General features: G+C 41.7%; 1 protein-coding gene across 1 annotated transcript in view; it reads left to right on the top strand.

Moving 5' to 3' along the window:
* The window catches only part of LOC144826952 (embryonic protein UVS.2-like), a 62,466-nt gene that overhangs the window by 15,363 nt on the left and 24,440 nt on the right, over positions 1-22,663 (top strand). The window contains exons 4-8 of the mRNA XM_078685413.1: positions 12,096-12,236; positions 12,339-12,456; positions 17,266-17,441; positions 19,545-19,626; positions 21,958-22,085. Coding sequence (XP_078541539.1) covers positions 12,096-12,236; positions 12,339-12,456; positions 17,266-17,441; positions 19,545-19,626; positions 21,958-22,085 — 645 coding nt within the window. The remainder of the gene's footprint in view (positions 1-12,095; positions 12,237-12,338; positions 12,457-17,265; positions 17,442-19,544; positions 19,627-21,957; positions 22,086-22,663) is intronic.

The following is a 22,663-nucleotide window of genomic DNA, read 5'->3' as shown; positions in this document are numbered from 1 at the left end:
CATGATAGTCAGCAGAGACCCTGATCCCATCACCAAACAGAACAGAACTGAAACTAAAAGAAACCCTCAGGCCTCTGGGCGCTGCACTCTGTTACAAGAGAGTCAGCTGTGAGCCTGAGCCGAGGTGTCCCCACAAACATCACCAAATACAGCCAAGTTGCTGGACGTGGCCTTTTCTGCAGGGTCACCCCAGATGTTTTCCTTCCTCTGCCGTCCTGTTCTGAGCTCATTGGCTTTTAGGACTCTGTGCACTTTTTTCCTGCTGACCAGTGGTAAAATGCTTGTGCTCTTTCCCTGAAACATGGTCATATTGGCCGACACCTAATTGGCACTTTTAATTTACTTGTAAGTCCTAGTATCTGGAGCTAGGTGGACCCAGAGCGTGTACATTAAACTCTACTCAGTAGCCTTTTAAACATGTCTCAGGCCTGACCCTGCAGCCTGCAGTGCAGATTGAAGCAGCCTCTCGACCTGGTCTCAATACATATTCATTGGCTCATATTTTACAAACATAGTATATCTGGGAACAGTTATCATGCATTTAAAAACATGTATAGGAGTGGAATAACACACTTAAAAATAAAGGCATTCTGGGAAATAAAGTCCTCCTGAACACAATTCATAGAATAGAATAGAAACATCTGGAAACAACATGCACATATGTATCATGTCATCGCTACATAACTACTATTATTAATCAAAGTGTATGACTGGTCCACAAAAGTATATATTTTAAAGGATTGTCTGAATACAATTATATCAATGAAAATTAAACTAACCTTTCTGTGCGTAAATTTAACCTGCTCGTTGGTCTAGTTCAATTCGTGAATATTCAAAGAATTCTATATATTGGTTAATACTTGTATGTAACACAGATAATGATGGAGTCGCGTGAGCACGCAAATCAAGATGGCCTCTCCGCGTTAATTACCGCAACATAAGCCATTCACTGACTGTGATTCTAATGAATATTAGGCTGGTCATTATTAGGCCAATATTATTTTAATTTTAATATTTTAATATTAGGGCAATATTATTAGGTCAATATTAGGCCATTCACTGACTGTGATTCTAATGAATATTAGGCTGGTCTTGCCGTCTAATTTGCTTCCAAGGGCTTGCCAAGAACAGCACTTTCAGAATTGGTGCTTACTTCAGCTTTTGAGTGAGGTTTTGGAGGAGTATTTTCAATTGAACTCTTCAGCGGTGTTTCCTTCCTCGTACTGCTGAGGTTCTCAGTCAGCAGGGCAGAGTCACTCACCGAAAAGGGTGCGGCTGTGGCCTGGTCACTCCCACAGATGGTTTTAGCTGCTGCACAGCATTATATTGTACATCCTTTCTTTTAAGTTGTTTACATTTATAATAATTATTGCTCATAGCTTTAAAATAATTTGTTCATTATTATGGAAGGCAAAAATACTCCTATGATACATAGCAAGCATAAAAAAATTGTTCGCCTCTGCCAGCCAAGTCTAAATTTTAGGAGCCAGTGAACCTTCTTTGGCTGTATTATTTGATGAAATACAAGCTATTCGTTCCAACATAGACACTATTGCATCCGAAATAAAAAAATATACGCTAAGAAATGGCTAGTCTTTCGATGAAAGTCTCTGACAACGCAATCAAAATTCAAGACAACAAAGTCAAACTAGATAGTCTTATAACTATTACAGGACAGATAAGCCAATGTACAAATTATTACTTGAGTTAGAAACTCATAATAGACAGTATAACTTGAGAATTTTTAATTTTCCGGAAGATGTGAAAGGTAATTATTGCAGGATGTATTTAGAAAAGCTATTGCCTAGCCTCTTGCGCTTAAAGTTACCTGAAAAATTCGAGATTGACAAGGTGTATAGAATTCCTTCTCATAGAAATCCAAACCAAATTAAACCTCGCCAAATGATATTTAAAATGTCGCATCATCATCATCTAGTGCCGATGCGGAATGCGGCAAGGGGAATTCCATTGTTAATGGTCAATGGGAACAACATTTTTATTAATTAAGACTTTGCCAAAGAGACTGTAAAAATCCGCAAAGAGTTTGTTGCTCTTCGTTTAAGTCTGAGAAGTTGTGGTTTCAAATATGGATTATTCAATCCCTCCACGATGAGAATATGGAAAGACGGATTCTTAAAGTCCATCCAGCATCCTCATGATCTTTGTTTATACTTAGATCAACGCTCACAGCTCTCCATGGAAACCAATGAGAACGTTACTTGAGAACTATGATTTAAATGCTCTTCTAACTAGCCTAAACAGCTGAAATTCTTAAAAGGGCATTTCTGGATTAGTTATTCTTGTCATGCGTGTGTGCAATTCAAGAATTCTATTTATGTTTCTATGCTGTCTTTATTGTGTTGGTCCGTCTCTTTCCTTTTATCCTCTGTTTTCTATTAGAGCTATGCTTACTCTGTCAGTTGATTCTTTTTTCTCTTCTATTTTCACTTTTTCATTATGATGTCTAATATTAACGGTATTAAAATTGTTTCTTTTAATGTAAAAGGTTTACAGCACCTTGTTAAACGTACTAAGGTTTTAGATTATTTAGCTAGACATAAGGCTGATATTTGTTTACTTCAGGAGACTCATATAGATGATACTGTTTTATCATACATGAACAAAAAATGGGTTGAGAATATTATTTCTTCACGTGCTCTTAATAGGAAACATGGAGTTGCTATTTTGTTTGCAAAAAAAATGCATATTCAAATATAACATAAATGTTCTGATTCTAATGGTCGTTTTCTTATAACTAAAATAAAAATCGATGATACTGTTTTTTCTACAGTGAGCCTCTCAAACAGGTACTCTGTTTTGGGAACTGAAGATAGTATGGAAAACCAGCCAAAGGTTACAAAAACTACAAGTGACATTATCACACCGCATAATGCTGTCTTAGACTCTACGACTCACTCATTGGCTGATTTACTACTAGTCATGAAAGAGGAGATGGCTAGTAGGTTTACGGTTTCAGAAACAAACCAGGCTGAGATGACTAGCATGTTCTTGGGTTTCAGAAGCTAACCAGGCGGCTATCCAACTATCATGCGAAGTGCTGACCCGGAAATTAGAAGAAGTTACTACGTGTACGGATGCAATAGAGTCTGAGATCCCTAAACTTAAAGATGCTATACACACTAACTCAGCAGATGTGGTCAAATTAAAGGTCCAAAACAAAGAACTTAAAGACGATCTTGAGCGCCTGGAAAATCATTCCAGGAAAAACAATCTGAGGCTCCTAAATATCCCAGAAGCCCTTGAAGGATCGGATATAAAGTGGTTCGTGATTTCTCTGTTAACGGGAACAGTTTTTAAAAACTCGCCTAGTATAGATCTCTCACATGAGATTCAAAGAGTACGCCGCGACCCTTTCAAGAGGAACCCCGGCAGACAAAGACCAAGGAAGATACTTGTTAATTTTTTGTCATACTCTGTTGAGGAGTTAATTCTATCCTCTGCCCTCAAGGAAGGTACTACTACATCTAAATCAACATCCACGGTTAAAACCCCATTCTCCTTCACTATAAGATCAGATGTCTCGCATATCACCGCAACAAGACAGTGGGAGCTGGGGAAGAGGCTCGAGGATCTAAAAAGTTTGGGGGCAAGAGCACAGTTGAGGTTTCCTGCGACATTACGTGTGATGTGGGATAATCAGATGCATTAGTTCCACACGACTGAGGAGGCAGACACATTCATAGCCAGAATCAAAACGGAGGCGAAGGGAAGAGAGGGAGATCATTGAAGCTATGGGGGGCTCTTTGACATCAAGGTTCCCTGATTCAACTAATTGCATTCATGTTTTTTTTTTTAGGCAGCCTGAGGGAGTGGTGATCGAATAGGCTTTTTTTTTTTAGTTCAACTGTTTATTGCATCGTTCTCACAATACACCGCTTTCTCGCCTACAACCCAGGGGCCGGCAGCATGGCATTCGTGGCGATAAGAAAGTAGGAACAGATTAACACAGCCTCGTTACCGACAGCCCGGAGGCCCGGTGGCGTTTGGCATTAATATTCGTTATGCGTTGTGTATCGTGCACAAAACATATAAGACCTGGTATCACAGTAGAACCTTTTTAGAAAGCTATATGCATGAACATACTCAGTACGTGGGTATAACTTTTTCCAAAAGAAACATAAAAAAAAAAGAAGTATACAAATGCAATATGAAATGACGTCACATAAGGTGTCAGTCCAGTCTCAACCATCAAGTGTACAATCCTTCAAACTACTCAAATTTCGCAGTCAAAGTAGGGGTGGAGGTCCACAGTGAGGGGGCGCACACACCACAAGCACTCAAGGAAACATCATCGCCCAGCGTTCCCATTCGCGTATGCATAAGACGCCATGCCGTAGTTCGACAAGGCGCCCGGGCAAAACGGAGGAGGCAGGGAAATCTCAGGAAGCACTCATGCATCAGATGAATCACCCACGGGCATCCCCCCGGCCCTCAACCGATACCCTCCGGAGCCATCTCAGGTGGAGGGGTGTGTTGGCTAGTCCCAATGGCGCCTGCTAAATATTCGCGGTATGGCCCCCAGATGTCAACCGGTCTGGATGCGGCAGGAACCATGTCTAAGTATTCGGTACTAGTTAGCAGATGGCAGGAATACCCATAAAAGACAGTAAAGTCAACTTTATCTCTTGGAATATAAACGGGCTAGGATGTCCACGCAGACAAAGGCTGCTACTGAAGTATTTAGAGCTTCCCCCAGCTCAGGTTTTCCTTATACAAGACACCCATTTAAGATTTGTAGAATGTCGTTCAATATTTTCAAGAATTACCTGGATAAAATGTTTTTGTTCCCCACAACAAACGATTAACGGCAGGGGTGTAGTAATTCTGATAAAGCAAGGGGCTTCCTGTTCTATTAAATCAGTGCAGACGGATCAGACAGGGAGGTGGATAGTGGCACAATTGGAATTTCGAGCGACAGATCTAGTCTGTGCCTCCTCCTATGGTCCAAATGTTGATGACGCAACCTATATCTGTAAGCTGCAATCAAAATTAATTACGGCAACTCCACCTATGATAATAGGAGGAGATTTTAGTGTCCTCCTTGACCCTTTACAAGCCAGGTCAAATCAGAGCCACTTTATAGGGGCTCCTCGGATCCGCCAAGCAATGAAAAATCTGTTGCATGACTTAGACTTGGTGGACGTCTGGAGGGCAAAGAGGGGAGATCTCCAGGGGTTCACGTTTTTTATTAAAAAATATTGTCACTCATCCAGGATAGACTATATTTTAACATACAGACATATCCTGGGTAGTTTGACGATGGTCTCAGTATTGCCAAGTCAACACTCGGATCACACCGCAATATCATTCTCTTATCTAAGGAAGAGTAATACACTACAAACTAGATGGACGCTCAACAGAGCAAAGCTGTTAGACCCCGACATTATACAGGCTACTAAATCATCCTCCCTAGAATACTTTCTTCTCAATATTAGCTCTACAGCTATGGATTTTGTCTGGGACGCCTTAAAGGCCACCCTGAGGGGCAGACTGCATGGCCTTATCTTTTCTAAGAATTGGGCTGAAGCCCGGGAGTTAAGTAATATGGAGGGGAGAATCCTGCAATTAGAAACGGAAAGGAATTTACTCAGCCACGGGAGCCCAGGAAGGTTGGCAAAAGTCCAGGAAGAACTAGAGGGGGCCAGGCAGGAGTATAGGGAAAAATTGGACCAGAAATGCAGGGCGCAATGGCTTAGCAAGAACATGCAACATTCTGAGTATGGGAAGAAGACCGGGGCTCTACTGGCCTGGAAAGCAAGAACTGATTGCTCCAAGAATAATATCAATGAGTCTATAATAAATAATAATGGGCATAAATCAAGGAGAGTAGAGGAAATGCAGACTTGTCTCCTTTCCCTTTTTTCGGATCTCTATAGAAAGAACTTAGCCCCATCCCTAGACCAAAAACAAATTTGGTTAAGGGGTAAATCTTTGTCAACATTAACCAAAGCTACCTGTAATCTCCTTGATGCCCCTATTACTTTAGAAGAGATTAAAAATCAAATAAAGAAATCTAAAAACAACAAAGCATCAGGAACAGACGCATTGCTGAATTAGGTTTATAAACCCTTATCAGAAGAACTAATACCGGTATTGGGCACCCTGTTTAACTCAGTATATAGCTCAGCAGGCCAGATCCCCACATCCTAGAAGGACGCAACCATAGTACTAATATTAAAACCTGGTAAGGACCCATTAAAAGCAAACTCCTACCGTCCGATCTCCCTGCTGAATGCTGACTATAAGATCTTCATGGGTATTTTAGCAAGGAGATTGACTAAATTGGTCCCCAATCTGGTCAACATTGACCAGAAGGGCATTGTAACTGGGAGCTACATCCAGGAGCAGACGCAACTGCTGATAGGTAATATCGACTTGGCCGTAGTAAGATCAGATCCCTTTGCAGTAGTTGCCTTGGACGTGGCCAAGGCATTTGACAGGGTCTGCTGGGTGTATCTCTGGGAGGTACTCAGGACTATTTTCATTCAGACCCTGAGAAAATGTTATCACGGAGCATCTGCAAGGATTCTATTGAACGGCATGCTAATCTCTAGCTTTAATATCCAGAGGGGAACAAGACGGGGGTGTCCAAACTCACTCCTGCTATTTAACATCTCTAGAGCCGTTGGCGCAGGCCATCAGACTGGACGATCTAATTTATCCCTTTAAATCCCAGAATTATCGATGTAAGTTAGCCCTATATGCGGACGACGTAATATTATACACCAGTATACCCTAGGGTGACCATCCCGAGGGTTGAAGCTCTTTTGGAAGAATTTGCCTCCTTCGCTGGCTATCTAGCTAACTCCTCCAATAGGGAGGTGATGTGTTGGAACATCAAACAATGGGAGGGCCCTACTAGCAAAGAGATAAAATACTTGGGTATCTATATAGTGAAAGGACTAGATGAAATCCCCCAGATAAATCTGAGTAAAATTACTAAAGAAATTGATTGTCTCTTCACTAGATTGAGGAGTCTTCCCTTGACAATTTACGGGAAGGTTAACTTGGTGAAGATGGTTATCCTCCCTAAATTGGCTTACCTGTTCAACGCAGGCCCCTTGGTTTTTCCCAGCTCATGTATTTCTCAGATTCAAAGTAAAATCTGGAGCTTTTTTGGGGGAGATAAAAGAGTAAGACTACCCTGGAAGAAGTTGAGGCGTTCGCTCACTAAAGAGGGTTGGCTTTTGCGGACATTAGATGGTATTCTGTTGCATTCCAATTTAAAGGTATTCGGATGCTACTTTCCAAACCGGCGGATTCATCGTGGGGAAGACTGTTTGGCGATATGGTTATGATGGAGGGCGGAGGAGATGGAGGAGGCTTTTTATACGAGTTTGGGGCTCCAAGGTACTTTAAACGATTGAATCTGAAGGTCCTTGGGGCCGCCCTTGAAACATGGCATAAAGTGAGATGTAGGTGGGGAATTGGCTATTATTCAGAATTCGCACCTATATGGGATTCCCCTGGGACACCACTCTGCCTTCAAGATAGTCTGGCTGAATCTATTAGGAGAGCAGGCATAACCATCTGGTCTGACTCGGTAGACGCAGAAGGAATTCAGCCTTGTGAGTTACTAAGAGCCAAGATAGGCCCGGGTTTTCAAAGTTTAAGTATGTACAACTTAAATCTTGGTTTGAAGCAGGAAAGGGGGAAATAGCTGGAGACTGGGATACAGAGATTCTTTTCCAATCAGTACAGCCAAAAAAGAAATAAATTACTATTTGGTATAAGAAGTCTCTAGTTGCAGAAGATTTGGATCTACCACCATTGGAGATTTACTTGAGCCCTCTCTGAAATTATTATATACATTTATCAAACCAGCCAGCCTAAAGAAAAATCTTTTTTTTTTGTCACCAATCGACTTTACTAAACGCCAGCTAAGATAGTCAAGTTGCCTACCCCAAAATGTCCTAGCTGTAAGGCACTCCACGTTAATGACATCCATATTTTCTACGAGTGTCCCGAATGAAGTGCCTTCTGGAAGGGGGTCGGGGACACTCTCCGCGGCATCTTTAAAGTAAGCATTGAGATCAATCTATCATTGGTATTTTTTGGAAACGACGGCATATCTACTCCGAACCTATTACAGATTCATAGTGGGTTTCTTCTATACCTGATGCTAATTGTCTGGAGAGAAATATGTATGAAGTGGAAAGATCCCCATCCTCCGAAGAGAGAAGATTGGCCTAAAGCCACATTTGCTATTGGTCGCCTAGACCAGGACGGAACTGAGGCTAGCTCTATAAACATCTGGCAGCCCCTTTCGAGCTGGGGCCGAGATTTGAGATTAATATAATCTTTGCTGGCTCTTTCTATGGTCCTATTATTACACCTAGCCCTCATTACATCGGGCCGGTCTGGTAGACCTAAGCAAGTGCAGTAAGCCATAGGGTGCCCAGTTGAAGATTGATGGCTTTTTAAGATCTGCAGAAGCTTCCGGGTACGATGAGGACAAAAGAAAAATGATTTATAACGTATTGATAGTTTTTTAGAGCAGTGTGGCTTAACTAAAATTATATTGTCAGTTAGAAATAAATTCGATATTCCAATACCCTTAGATGCAGAACGTTTAGCTATAAATCATTTAAGCTACCTAAATATCCAGGTCCAGAAGGTATCCCGGCTGATTTTTATAAAGAATTGCTCCTTACCTATTGTCGCATTTATTCAAACTATTTACTCATTTTAGCATTGTAGGGGCAACTTTAGGAACCTTTACTGAGGCTTTGATTATAGTCCTTCCAAAATCTGATTAAGATCCCTCTATTGTTTCAAATTATCACCCTATTTCTTTGATTAATCAAGATTGTTTATTTATACAAAGATCCTTGCTACTTGGTTGGCTACTGTGCTTCCTCCCATCGTACATATTGACCAATCTGGTTTTATGAAAAACAGACATTCAGTGAATAATGTAAGGTTATTATTTCATGCGATTGAAGTTGGATTATCATGTCTTCATCCAGCTGGTGTCCTGGCATTAGATGAGGAAAAGGCTTTTGGCAAAGTACATTGGCAATATCTTTTCCGTACCTTGAATGCATTTAATTTGCGCACCTCATTTATTCGTATGATTTTATCTTTATATTCTTGTCAGTCGCCCAGCTTTTTATTAATGGTCAGATATCTAATACATTTTTACTTTTCAGGGGTACTAGACAAGGTTGCCCATTATCACCTTTGCTTTATCTTCTTGCTATTGAACCTTTACGAATTGCCATTAGAAATTCTATGGAAGTCAAAGGGCTCATTATAAATAATTTTCTATTAAAACGTCAGCTTACGCTGATGATGTACTTCTATATATTGGTGATCCGTCATCTTCCATTTCTCCATTATTAAAAACACGTATTCTCAGTTTTCGGGACTTACGCTAAATATGAATAAAACTGTTTTTTTTCCTTTAAATGTTCGTTGATAACCTGATATGCTTCCAAACAAAGAAATTATCTGGGCAAAAGACAAAATCAAATACTTTGGTATATTATTGTCTTATACCATAAAACAGTTGATTTCCTTAAAATGTAATGAAAAAAATTAAAATATTTAAAAAACATTCAAAAATGGTCTGCACTACATTTACCTTGGTGGGGAAAAATTGATGCTGTTAAAATGGTTATTGCTCCAATTTTTTTTCATCTTCTTTCTATTATACCCACACAGTTTCCTCTTGCGTTCTATAAAAATATGGATACATTTGGAAGAGCAAATCTCCTTGTTTAAGTTATAAGCAATTAAGACAGGCTAGAGCAATGGTGGTTTCGGTTTACCAGATTTTTTTAATTATCATAAAGCTTTCCCATGAAAACAAATTGGGGAGAGGATGTGGCCAACCTCAAATCTGGGGAACCGGAGACAAGTCTTGGCAATGAGGCTCAACATCCTATCATTCTGGGCAAATCACTTAATCTCCCCATGCCTAACATAACAAAATGAATGTGTCCTTATGTAACGCATCTGTTGCTCATGTAAAGCGCACTGATACCTGATACCTTTGGGTCAAATTTGCGCTATATAAAACTCAGAGAAAAAAAAAAGCATGTTATGGTTTCAGTCTACAGCACTTGGTAATCCACCTGCATGGCTCTATATTGAACAAAATTTGATAGCACCGCTTCCTCTACCTGCATTGTTCACTATGGCCAACTCTACTGTTTTGCTCCAGAGATCAGTAATATTGAAGTCTACAAAATTAATATTACAAGATTTTGATTACATTTTCCAACCTCTTCTGTCACTTACAGTACATTCCTCATTATGGTGTAATCCTATGTTTAAACCAACTCACAATCAAAAATGTGGAACCCATGGATTAAGGCTGGTATTTTCTATTTAAAAGACATTTATCATAACAATGCATTTTTAACCTTTGATGAACTGCAACAACAATTTCAGCTAAAGTCTTCAGATAGCTATAAATATGAACTTTTATGTAATTCAATCCTTGACTCCTTTCCAAATAATGTTCCTTGCAATGGCACATCTGATTTGTCCCTGTACATTCAATCTATTGCATCCACCGCTCACTTTGTGCCACTCTTTTAAAAAAAAGTAATAGTTGTGCAGGGGATAATATCAGCTTGTTATCCTCTTTTTGGAACAAAGAGTTAGATTTATCATTTACCCTAGATATTTGGAGGAAAATGTGCCTGAATAGTATCTCTGGATGGCTGCCCGTTTCCCTATAGCAAACTAATTCATTTGTACTATTCAATTGCCTGTGGAGTCCTTTAAGGTTATTTCAGGCAAAACCTTTGAATTTGTCTAATTGTTTTCATACTCGATCATTGAGACACATGCTTTATGAATGTCCTGTTGTTGGTCAGTTTTGGAAAGACATTTGGAATATTGTGACCAAAATATTAAATATCACAGATAATTTTTCCTATGCTACAATAATTTGTAAGTTAGTCTCTTTTTCCAACAAAATTGTCTGATCTTAGTGGCAAACCTCCTGATTTTTGAATTTCTGCAGCTTTGAAATCCATTGGTGGCAAATGAAAAAATGCTTCATTACTGTCAATTCAAGAGGAGACAATTAGTCTCTTACAGGTGTTACCCATAATGCTTCCAATTATCACTTATTCTGGAGACCAATGGATGATTATATAGCTTTACATCTATTATTAGTCTTATTACTGTTGATTAAATGTTGCATTCATAATATCTATTAGTTAAAATTCGAATAGCTATAAATAAGATTTAATATGGTAATGATAAATTTGATCAATATTCTTTACTTTTTCTTTCTTTTCATTTTTTTCTTCTTTTTTGTTACAGGATTCCAATAGTGTTTGATTGGTACTTAATTGTCTCTATAACACTAATGTTTACATATTTGGATAAATCAGCTGTCAACAGGATGTGAATTCACTTGTACCTTTTTTCGGTGCTCTTTTCTGTATAGTCTGTTCTCTTTATCAAAAATTCTATAAGATATTTTGAACAACAACACGGATAATGACGTGTAAAGGTCTAATTTAGATATAAAGACTTAATCAATACCAATGTGTGGATGAAGAATTACAAGGAATCTAGGGTGGTGACAGGGTGAAAGGGCTGCCACTGACAAAGTGTGAGACGTCACTGTTGGTGTTTGCTGAAAGACGACATACAGTGCTTAGAAGACAGTTAGCTATCACAGTTGTTAGTCTGATTTTTCTGCCTTAATATTCTCAATATTATTATGGCAAGTTAGTAAAATGCTTTTTTTTGTGGTGCCATAAATCACTCCTGATATGACAAGATGACAAAACTATAGGAATGTAAGACACAGGAAATCATTCACAGTAAACATTAACAGCTGCAATCACTCACTGTGCATGGCTATGTGGTGAGGTCTTTTTGGTCTTTAGGGTAATTCTTTTCCTAAGTAGGTGCTTAGGCCAAGGTTTGGCGTTTGACGCGAGATGGGCGATTCTTCCTCCGCCACGAGTGGTTCTTGAATTTTTTATTTATTTCTTGAGATTGTGCTATAGGTCTAAAATCAGCTTCCTTCTCTTCCGTGTGCTCTTGTTCCTTCCAGTTATATAGCAGACACTGACAACTATCACTGTGTTTTACTGTTGTAGGCATCTCACAGCTGGTGCACGAGGGTGACATTGCCATCCACCCAGGCCGCAGTGCCCTCGTATGTCCAGACAACAGCTGCTTCTGGCCTAAATCCAGTGATGGGACTGTCCCTGTACCCTACACCCTCAGTCCCACTTACAGTAAGTTCACTTTTATACCAAGGCCCATCCTTGACTTGAACTGAAACCTTTCCAGGTTGCTTCCCCTTATGTCATCCTCTCCTTTCCTCTGCTGTCCCTCAGGTGCTGAAAATGTGGCTGCCATTACAGATGCAATGAGTGAGTTTGCAACAGTGACCTGCATCCGCTTTGTGACCCAAACGGTGGAAACAAATTACCTGCAGATCATTCCTGATAGTGGGTAAGAGCACATGACACCCTGAGAACTGACCCTAGGCTCACCATCACACCAGAGAGGGCTCCATCAGATAGACTCATTACTTCTAGAACTTTCCAGTGAATGGGTAAGAGCACATCCTAAGGTCTGACCCTACATTCAGCATCACAACAGACTGGGCTCAATCACGTAGGCTCGCTGTTACCAGCCATGTTTCTCGATTGTAACAAGACAAGGTGAATTACCGTGCATGATCTACAGATCACATAAGACCCATGGTAGAGAAATATAGCCCCACACAGCATAGTTAAGAAGCTTAGAATGGGGCAAAAGTTAGTGGTGCGAAAATATTTACATTCACCGGTGTAGTCTTGCAAATTTGGAAAAAGTCTCCCTCAGAGATGTAAGGTGGTTGTTGTTCAACTTCATGCCCCATTGTGTTTTCACTAAAGCTAAACATCAAGGGGGAGAGCTAGCCTCAGGGAATCCCTTTACCTCTCGGTTACTTAGGGCTGCTGTTCCCAAATGAGTGACACCACTAAGATCTAGATCTTCAAATTGGTAAACCAGACGTGTGTTCTTGCACTGGTGGCCTAGTTCCTTTCATACACCATCAAATCCAGCAGAATCAGCTCACAATCTGGGAGGGAATTTCAGTTCCAATTTATCTTTTATTTTTCACATTTCAAAACTAATATGCACTAGATATTGTATGTTGAAAGTAGTCCGAAGATTGCTCTCCTTCTGCCTTTTAACTCCTAGAAAATCTTGGTCCAGTCCTTGATATTAAGTAAACCGGATTTTTGTAACTCTGTCTAAGGCGGTCTTCCTGCGCTTCTGATCCACAAGTTTCAACTTTTTCAAAACGCAGCAACACAATTGATTTACAATGCACTTAATGGGGACTATATTGATATGTAGATCTTCAAGCTGTATGGATGTTTAGTTTAGAATAATATGTCTATACTCTATATCATTTTAGGTCAATATAAAAAACAACTTGATAACGTAGTACAACACCCTAAATGAGCAATGACCTTTCGTCGGCTGAAAGCCGGCAGTCAGTGACTATCATTGAACTGCTGACTACCACTTAGTGACCCTCTATGGTTTTTGTTGCCTCGGGAATGACCATCCATGTTCTGTGGGCTCTCACTGAGATATCCCCAGGGGTTGTGTTCTCTGCTTGTGAGACCCTCCATGGGTCCAGGACTGTCCATGATGAGCCTCGTTGTGTTGCAAGCTCACCGTGAAAGACCCCACATGCATGATGGATTTTAAATGATAGACCGTACATGGGCTGAGGGCTCTCAGTGAGAGATGGTCCGTCAGCACTCGTCACAGGGCCGTCCATTGTCTGTGGAGCATCAGTGATGGATCCTCTACTGAGATATGACCATCAATTACTGGAAACTATCAATGGGAGTCGCCCCTCTATTGGCAGTAGAATTTGAGTGAAAGACTTTCTATGGGCCATGGACTCTCAGTGAAAGACTTTGCATGGGCAGAGGACTCTCAGTGAAAGACTTTGAATGGGTAGAAGACTGTCAGTGAAAGACTTTCCATGGTCAGAAGACTCAGTGAAAGACTTTGTATGGGCGGAAGAATCTCAGTGAAAGACTTTCCATGGGCTGAGGACTCTCAGTGAAAGACTTTCCATGGGCAGAAGACTCTTAGTGAAGGACTTTGTATGGGCTAAAGACTCTCAGTGAAAGACTTTCCATGGGCAGAAGACTCTCAGTGAAAGACTTTGTATGGGCAGAAGAATCTCACTGAAAGACTTTCCATGGGCAGTGGACTCTCAGTGAAAGACTTTGTATGGGCAGAAGACTCTCAGTGAAAGACTTTCCATGGGAAGAAGACTCTCAGTGAAAGATTTTCCATGGGCAGAAGACTCTCAGTGAAAGGCTTTCCATGGACAGAGGACTCTCAGTGAAAGACTTTCCATGGGCAGTGGACTCTCAGTGAAAGACTTTGTATGGGCAGAAGACTCTCAGTGAAAGACTTTCCATGGGCAGAAGACTCTCAGTGAAAGACTTTGTATGGGCAGAAGAATCTCACTGAAAGACTGGCCATGGGCAGTGGACTCTCAGTGAAAGACTTTGTATGGGCAGAAGACTCTCAGTGAAAGACTTTCCATGGGCAGAAGACTCTCAGTGAAAGATTTTCCATGGGCAGAAGACTCTCAGTGAAGGGCTTTCCATGGACAGTGGACTCTCAGTGAAAGACTTTGTATGGGCAGTGGACTCTCAGTGAAAGACTTTCCATGGACAGTGGACTCTCAGTGAAAGACTTTGTATGGGCAGAAGACTCTCAGTGAAATTCTTTCCATGGGCAGGGCACTCTCAGTTGCAGGCTTTCACTGTGATGTGGATTTAGTGGTGGACCTTCCATGGACTTTCACCTCTCTGTGAGAAATAATACCGAATGGGCTTGACCTCTCAGTGACAGTATATTGCAAGGGTCTGTTCACTCTGTGTGATAGATCTGTAGTTCCATATATTCCCATCTACTGTTTAGGCTCTCCGTGCTGGGTACCACTGGACTATAAATAGCTTAGAGTTTCTGATGGCTGGGTCCTGTATGCTTTTTTCATTCCTTAGTGGTTCTGATGGCTGAGTCCTGTATGTTTTTTTCATTCCCTAGAGGTTCTGATGGCTGAATCCTGGATACTTTTTTAATACCCCAGAGGTCATGATGGCTAGATCCTGTGTGCTTTGTTCATCCCCTAGTGATTCTGATGGCTGGATCATGTGTGCTTTGTTCATTCCCTAGAGGTTCTGACAGCAGGATCCTGTGTGCTTTGTTCATTCCCTAGAGGTTCTGATGGCTGGATCCTGTGTGCTTTGTTCATTCCCTAGAGGTTCTGATGGCTGGATCCTGTGTGCTTTGTTCATTCCCTAGAGGTTCTGAGAGCAGGATCCTGTGTGCTTTTTTCATTCCCTAGAGGTTCTGATGGCTGGATCCTGTGTGCTTTGTTCGTTCCCTAGAGGTTCTGATGGCTGGATCCTGTGTACTTTGTTAATTGCCTAGAGGTTCTGATGGCTGAATCCTGTGTGCTTTGTTCATTCCGTAGAGGTTCTGACGGCTGAACCCTGTACACTTTGTTCATTCCCTCATGTTATGATGAGCTCCCACCACTGGGTTCTCCATGGCTCTGTTTATGTGTTCCTATCAATATTTTAGCATGGCGTGTATTTTTGTCTGCGAATCACGTGTCCCTTAAATATAATCAGCACCATTACACCACATTACACATTTTATACGTTTTTTTTAGCATCGTGATAGCCTCCCGGAAGCTGTAATTCCCTAGCTAAAAGAAGTCATCCTGGAAAAATCTGTGAGTGGCCACTGTTTTTACAGTTGTTTCAAAAAACTGTTAAGATATTATTAAGATTTCTGGGACAGTGAGTGGTTGCTGGGCAGTATCAATGGTTGGTGCCTACTGTGCCCTATCATTCACCGCTGGTGTCCTAGGGCAACAGGTCCCTTTGCACCACAACTGAATTACTAAGTTTCTCGTGTTGTACTTGTGACTGCTTAAGAGCAGCAAGGCTGAGTAGCCAAGGTTTACTCTAAGAGGAGGTTGAGGGTTTGGAACACACAGTACAATAAAAGTGATTGTACACGATTAACAAAAAATCCAGTAAAAAGGCTATTTTGTTAATTTTGAATGGGAATTGTATTTGCACACAAGAAAGCAAGGGAGTTAACATAGAGAACACATAAAACACAGAAGGTCTTAACTGCTCTTGTGGCCCAAATACAGTAAGCAATACCCTAGCATGCTTCTAGTGCAGTGCAGTTTGATTCCTTGCAAAGTGTTATCCTATCGGGGATGGTATGCTGTCCTCTGCTATGGCCAGGAATGGGTCTTCACGCTTTCAATAGGGTGCTGTATGTAATCCTCCTGTTCAGAGGAGCAAAGGTGCTAAGACAAAGTGCTACAGTGCATCAGCCTGACTTTGACATGTCTGATGTTTGACTGGTCAGGTCTCTCTATTCGATGTGAATCACAACACAAAGCAGGAGGGGGTCCCAGGGCCTTTTGCTGGGCAAAAATGTTGTGCCTAGCAGAAAAGAGATATACTTTATATTCTAGGTCCACCCATAGATCCAAGAGGTCTAAATGCTAAGATTCCAGAGGCAGAAATAAGTACACAAATGATAAAGGCATCCTGAAGGGACTCATCATTTTGGGACACCACTCTCAATACATTTGCTTTCTGAGCTGCAGAACACACATGTAACATGCCACACGCAACCAGAACACTGACTGCGTTGGAGTATGGATCCCAGTCATGGGGTACTGAGCAGAATGACCCATGGGCTGCTGGTAGATCTGTCCCCCCAGTCAGACAATACTCTCAAATTCAATTCAATTCATGACATTTATAGAGCGCACAGCTACCTCCAGGGAGGTGTCCAAGGCGATAGCGGAAAGCTCATGAAAGTAAATGGAGAACTGTAAGATTACACAACCATAAGAGAAGTTATCAAAAAGAAAGGTTTTGAGATTGAGTCTGAAGACCGATTACAAAGGGCTTCAGCGCAGACTGATGTGGAGTCTACTGGGAGGAAATATCATAGGGTAGGCCAGAAATGAACCAGACTGGTGCAGGATGGCACAGCTTTTCTTTGGATGCAAGATCTTTCATCACAACCTAGACTGCACATTGTCTTTTTCTAGAACCCCTCATCCCTTGCAGATAGCTACAGTCAGAGAGGAGTCACACAGGCAGATCCCTTGTTTGCAGTAAGATTGTAATATTCTTTCTCTAAAGGTGCCATTGTAGTAATCTATGGGTCTCCCTGGTCCATCTTCTCTCCTAGGTGCTGGTCATACATCGGGAAGACAGGAGGAGGTCAGGAGGTATCTCTTCCCGGGGGATGTCTGTCTAAAGGAACCATCCAGCATGAGCTGCAGCACTCCCTGGGCTTCTACCACGAGCAGAGCCGCAGCGACCGTGACAACTATGTGACCATCATGACGGAGAACATCTCGCCCGGTCAGTGTCACCCCCGGGCTCCACTTACCATTTAGAGAGTAAACTGAGTACAACTCAGATTCCTGATGGGCACACCTTGGCACCGATTTAGACACCCGATTGGTTCAGCTTAGGTTTGATCACAGATAGCCGCCAACGTACACGTTCTGCAAATCTGATCCTTGGTCACGGTGATCAATATTTGTTACTGTCACAGTCTGGTGTCCTTTTCACGAACGGTACCACAGCTGAGGGCGTTAAATGGACCACATAAAAATTGCCTGACACAGGATAAATTATGACCTGTGTTTAAAATGCATTTTCCTGAAATCGATAATGAGAATCAGTGATTGCTAACTGCAGTGCCCGCTTCGGAGACACGGGGTACAGATTTACACAGAAGTGTTCATCTGAAGTGGCTGCGCTGCATCGTGTGAATGAAATACTTTGATGTGGCGCTACGCTGCTGCCTCCCAGTGCTGGTGGCAGAATTTAGACAGGCATGCACCAACACAGAGACCCTTGCGCCATAGTGCCAGAATGTATGCGATGTCTGAAGCATAGTCTTTGTGCTGAAAAGGGTCCCTTTCAATACACAAATGATGCTTTGAGAGTTGTCCTACTTTGTATGCTGAACAATGCAGCACACATGCAAAGTGGGAAAAACAAGGAGAAGTGAAAATATTTCATCCCGGTACACTTGCATTGAGGAGGCACAGCATTTTAGCCCAAATCCCTCTTTACCATGCTTTGTAGATATGGATTTATGTCAAAACCCATGGGTGAAGGCATAGTAACACCTGTGCACCAGTCATAGACCACCCCCTTGACGCAAAGTAATGCAAGGCAGCGCAAAGCATAACTTTTTGTTACTTTGGGTTACAATTCAACTCATATCGCGATTAGCGTTGGATTGTAAATCCCATCTGAACACTTTAATTTGGGTTTGAATTAGAAAAGTAACATAAACCCGACACAAAGCATGTGTTGTTAAGTGGGGCAGGGGCTGGTTGGGATGTACAGCGCCTTGAGCACCACCCTTTCTTACTCCAATATCTCACATACAAATAATGGTTTTTCATCCTCCGATTGCATGGCTTCTCAAAAAGCCTCTTCTGTATTCCCAAAACTGCATGAAAAACTCCCCTCTCCCTTTCATTTTCATTCGAATGACTATCTCCTTATTTTTCATACTACGCATGTCTCCACTCTCTGAGCACAGCCTACTTTACGTCACAATCATGTTTGCCTTAATCTTTACTATTCCATTTCTGTTAATGTCCTCATTTTCTTCCACATTTTCAACTAAATCACCTCTTCCTTGAAAGTCATACCTGCAAACTAATAATTCCTAATCTCTCTCAGGCATTAATCCCACAAATCATCTCCATGAACTCGCATACTTGATCCACTTCCCAAATGATCACCACAAACCCCAAATAATTTACTCTTCCTCAAAGAAACTGGAGTAAATGCATGGAATGGTTTTCTTGAGAGCACAAGATTTATCCCAATAACCACCAACCACTGGATTAACCACTAAACCTTGGGTGCCTGGAGCAGTGTGCTCCAGTGCCTTGTCAAGGATAGTAGGCGCCATATAAATGCAACTACAATACAGTACAATACAATCTAAGGTGAAGGGTGCACGCTGGAGATGGATCACGTTATGAGGCAAAAAAGTTTTCATAATGAAAATACATGATGATTTTCCCTTCAAAAGGACAACAGTGAGCTATCTCTAAACCTGGCTGAAACTCCAGTGCGTCCCTCCCGGATGTATGTAGGCGCTGGTATTTATTTAGTGTGATTCCCGCTTGGGAGCAAGATGGTGCACTTCATTAAATAGGGTTTACATTTAGAATTATACAACTTCTTATCACATGCTGAAGGTATTAAGTGATTAACTTCAAATCATATGCTTTTCGATCCTATGCCAGGGTTCAGATTTGATCCCCCCCCATGTTCCAAAATCGAAAGCTTTGCCTTTAGACTACTCCTAACCCCTGCAATGGCACATGGGAGCACTGCCCCCTGGTGAGTTGGGACCTTCTCTGTATTGGAATGTGCCATATCAGACTCAGTCCTCACTAACTCATCTGTACCGTCTGCTCATCTCAACAGACAGCATCGGCAACTTTAACAAAGAGAACACCAACAACCTTGGCCTGGAGTACGACTACGCCTCCGTGATGCACTATGGGATGTAAGTCTCCGATGCTCAGCTAAGAAGAGATTTTCTGTTTACAACTCTGATGAAAGGCTTTTATATATAGACAGTGACTCTGATTTAGATTTTGGCAGACAGGGTACTCCTTTGCAAACATGACGGATTACCCTCTCCGACAAACCCTAGGACCACCCGCTTCTTTTAAAGATGGGTATTCTGTTGAAAGACCTCCTATAGGCTCTGTTGATGAAATACTTCCTCTGACAGCCCAATGGAGTAGCAGCCATCTGAAGAATGGCATTTTACAATGCCTGCCCTATTTAGGGTGGACGGTGTAATACCTTTTTTTCCCTGTCCATCACCATCAGGAAAAATCTAGCATTGATCGACAGGATGAAAATAATAACTCCCACAACCTGGGTGAAAACCTTTAGTAACTTAAAGGAACAGCAGTAATGATGGTTCCTTTAATTATGGAGCGATGACTACTGGGCTGAAGTCATGTCTAAATTTGGCCATGGTGTACCGTCGGGATGAGATTGGTAATATCCTCTGCCACCCCCCATAATCGTCCTTCCATTACACCCTAAATCACACCCAGTGATTCTGATCACATTCTGATGTGATCTTTTTAATTAGAGCTGAGATTGTTGGAAATGAGAAGTAGAGGGTGGTGTTTATTTCACATTTGATTGAGGGTCGAGAGGACAGAGAGAAGAGCATGGTGCCTATTGGAACCTATATATCCGAGGAAGGGCACTAGAGGGGTGACTGTGACTGTTAGAGGGAAGAGGAGCAACAGAAAGATGGCTGGGTTGGTGTACATCATTGGTTACGATCGATGCTCTGTATGTGAAGCGGGTATGGAATGATGGCTGTGTCGGTGAACATGATTGGATAGGATCAATGCTCTGTATGTGTAGCGGGGTACAGAATGATGGCTGTGTCGGTGAACATGATTGGTTAGGATCATTGCTCTGTATGTGAAGCGGGGTACGGATTGATAGCTGTGTTGGTGAACATGATAGGTTAGGATTGATGCTCTGTATGTGAAGCGGGTACGGAATGATGGCTGTGTCGGTGAACATGATTGGTTAGGATTGATGCTCTGTATGTGAAGCGGGTACGGAATGATGGCTGGGTTGGTGTATATGGACACCAGAGTGTGGAACTGCCATAGATGGTGAAGGTAAGAAAGTGAAGTCGAGTCATGGCTGTGTCACTGAACTTGTTCCCAGGGTTGGTGTATATGGACACCAGAGTGTGGAACTGCCATAGATGGTGAAGGTAAGAAAGTGAAGTCGAGTCATGGCTGTGTCACTGAACTTGTTCCCATAGAGTTGAATGTCCTCATGGCGACTTGGGAGCTAGAATACTGCGGCTTTACATTTTGCCTGAATAATACTAAAGGCAAATTTATCGTTGTTCTCTTAAGAAGCTCATCTACAAAAAGCCTAAAATTATTGGACACTAGTTTGTGGATACGGAGGGCATTATTATCATGACGTTTATGAAATTCAATCAGCCCTGAAGAAGTCCGGTAACGGATGAAACGCGTTGGCTATCTGCATTTTTAACTAAGAAAATTGAATAAAGATTTGAAGAGAATTGAGGATGCCTCCGTTTACTGTTTCTTGGGAAAACTGACAATACTGAAATCATGTATATTGAATAAGATCTTTACTTGCAAGATGCAATATTTGTACTAAATTATTGAAGGGTGCAGACCATCTCCTGTGAAGTTTGTTAAGGGAACTAGGGTTTTCCGGTTCCTCTTCAGGACCGTATAGGGATTGCGTTCCTGGGTACTAGCACCTTCTTTACTAATTTATATTTTGTGATATTTATTGGTGGTGCAGGCTTTGTTTTGCCCTGATCCCTACATTTTGTTGCTGCGAGAATGGGAAGGTGAACGTTGTCTGAATTGGTGAACAACTCGGTTTACAGTGGAAGATCCATTGTTGATGAATCGCATGAGGATTGGTACCTCCTACTAAAGCCAGCCTCTGTCACAAGAGGAAATGTCATGAGGCTACAATGGAGACATTTTTCAAATCAGTGCTTTTTAGGATCTGAGATGCTGAGCGTGAGTGAGAGCGGTACGGGGAGCGTGTAATGCCTACATGGATTTGATGCTCATGAAAATGAGAACTGAGAAGTTCCAGACTGAGCTGGGCAGGATCTGCAGGGGGATAGTTCTAGAACAATATTGAGATGGAGTTTAGATATGAATCGCATTAAGCAAACACCAAATATTTGACCCTCACCTGTCCCCACCTGGACTCGCTGTAGAGTTCTATGGGTTAATAATGCGTTATAATGGTGCATAAACGGTGGGATTTACCTGTGAGGTCTTCCTTTCCCCAGGTATGCTTTCACTACCACATCTGGACAGCCGACCATCGTCCCCAAGCCAGATCCTAACACAGTCATCGGACAGAGATATGGGCTTAGCAACCTGGATGTTTCCAAAATCAACGCCCTGTACCAGTGTGGTAAGGAGTGCATGCCTGCAGATCGATGCTGAAATGTCATATCAGTCATAGCATCTTTTCCTCGTAGGCAGTAATATTATCTTTTGTAATGATTCCAGCTCAACTTCCACCAATATCATCCATCATGGGACAATTGTATTTTTCTAGTTTATTTGTAGAGCACACCCTCTGAACTTAATTGTTGTGTTTAGGCACCAGTGTCCCTAACTAACGAATATAAAATACCATACATGTAAGTGCTGCAAAAAGAGAACACAAGAGGAATGTTGTAAGGCTTTCCTAATGGTAAGCGGAGTATTTCTATTCTTAATATCCAGGTGCAGGCAGTACATTCAAAATCTTTGGACCGATGAGTAAGAATCTGCAGTTTCCCTTTCCCTGAATGTTAGTACTTCCAGCATTGAGAAGAGATAAGACACAGGGCCGTGGGTTACATGGGGGAACATGTCTAATAATGTTCTCCGACAAACAGGCTGATGCTGTTCCCTTGATGCACTTGAGACAATAAATGCTTAGTTGAAGATAATGACCTTTTGGATAGGGCTTTTGGATGGATACCACCGAAGTCTAGCCTGCTT

The sequence above is a fragment of the Lissotriton helveticus genome, chromosome 4_1 (genome assembly GCF_964261635.1).
Source record: "Lissotriton helveticus chromosome 4_1, aLisHel1.1, whole genome shotgun sequence".
Classification (NCBI taxonomy): Eukaryota; Metazoa; Chordata; class Amphibia; order Caudata; family Salamandridae; genus Lissotriton; species Lissotriton helveticus.
Note: the sequence above shows the minus strand (reverse complement) of the source record. Positions and strands in the feature narration are given on the sequence as shown.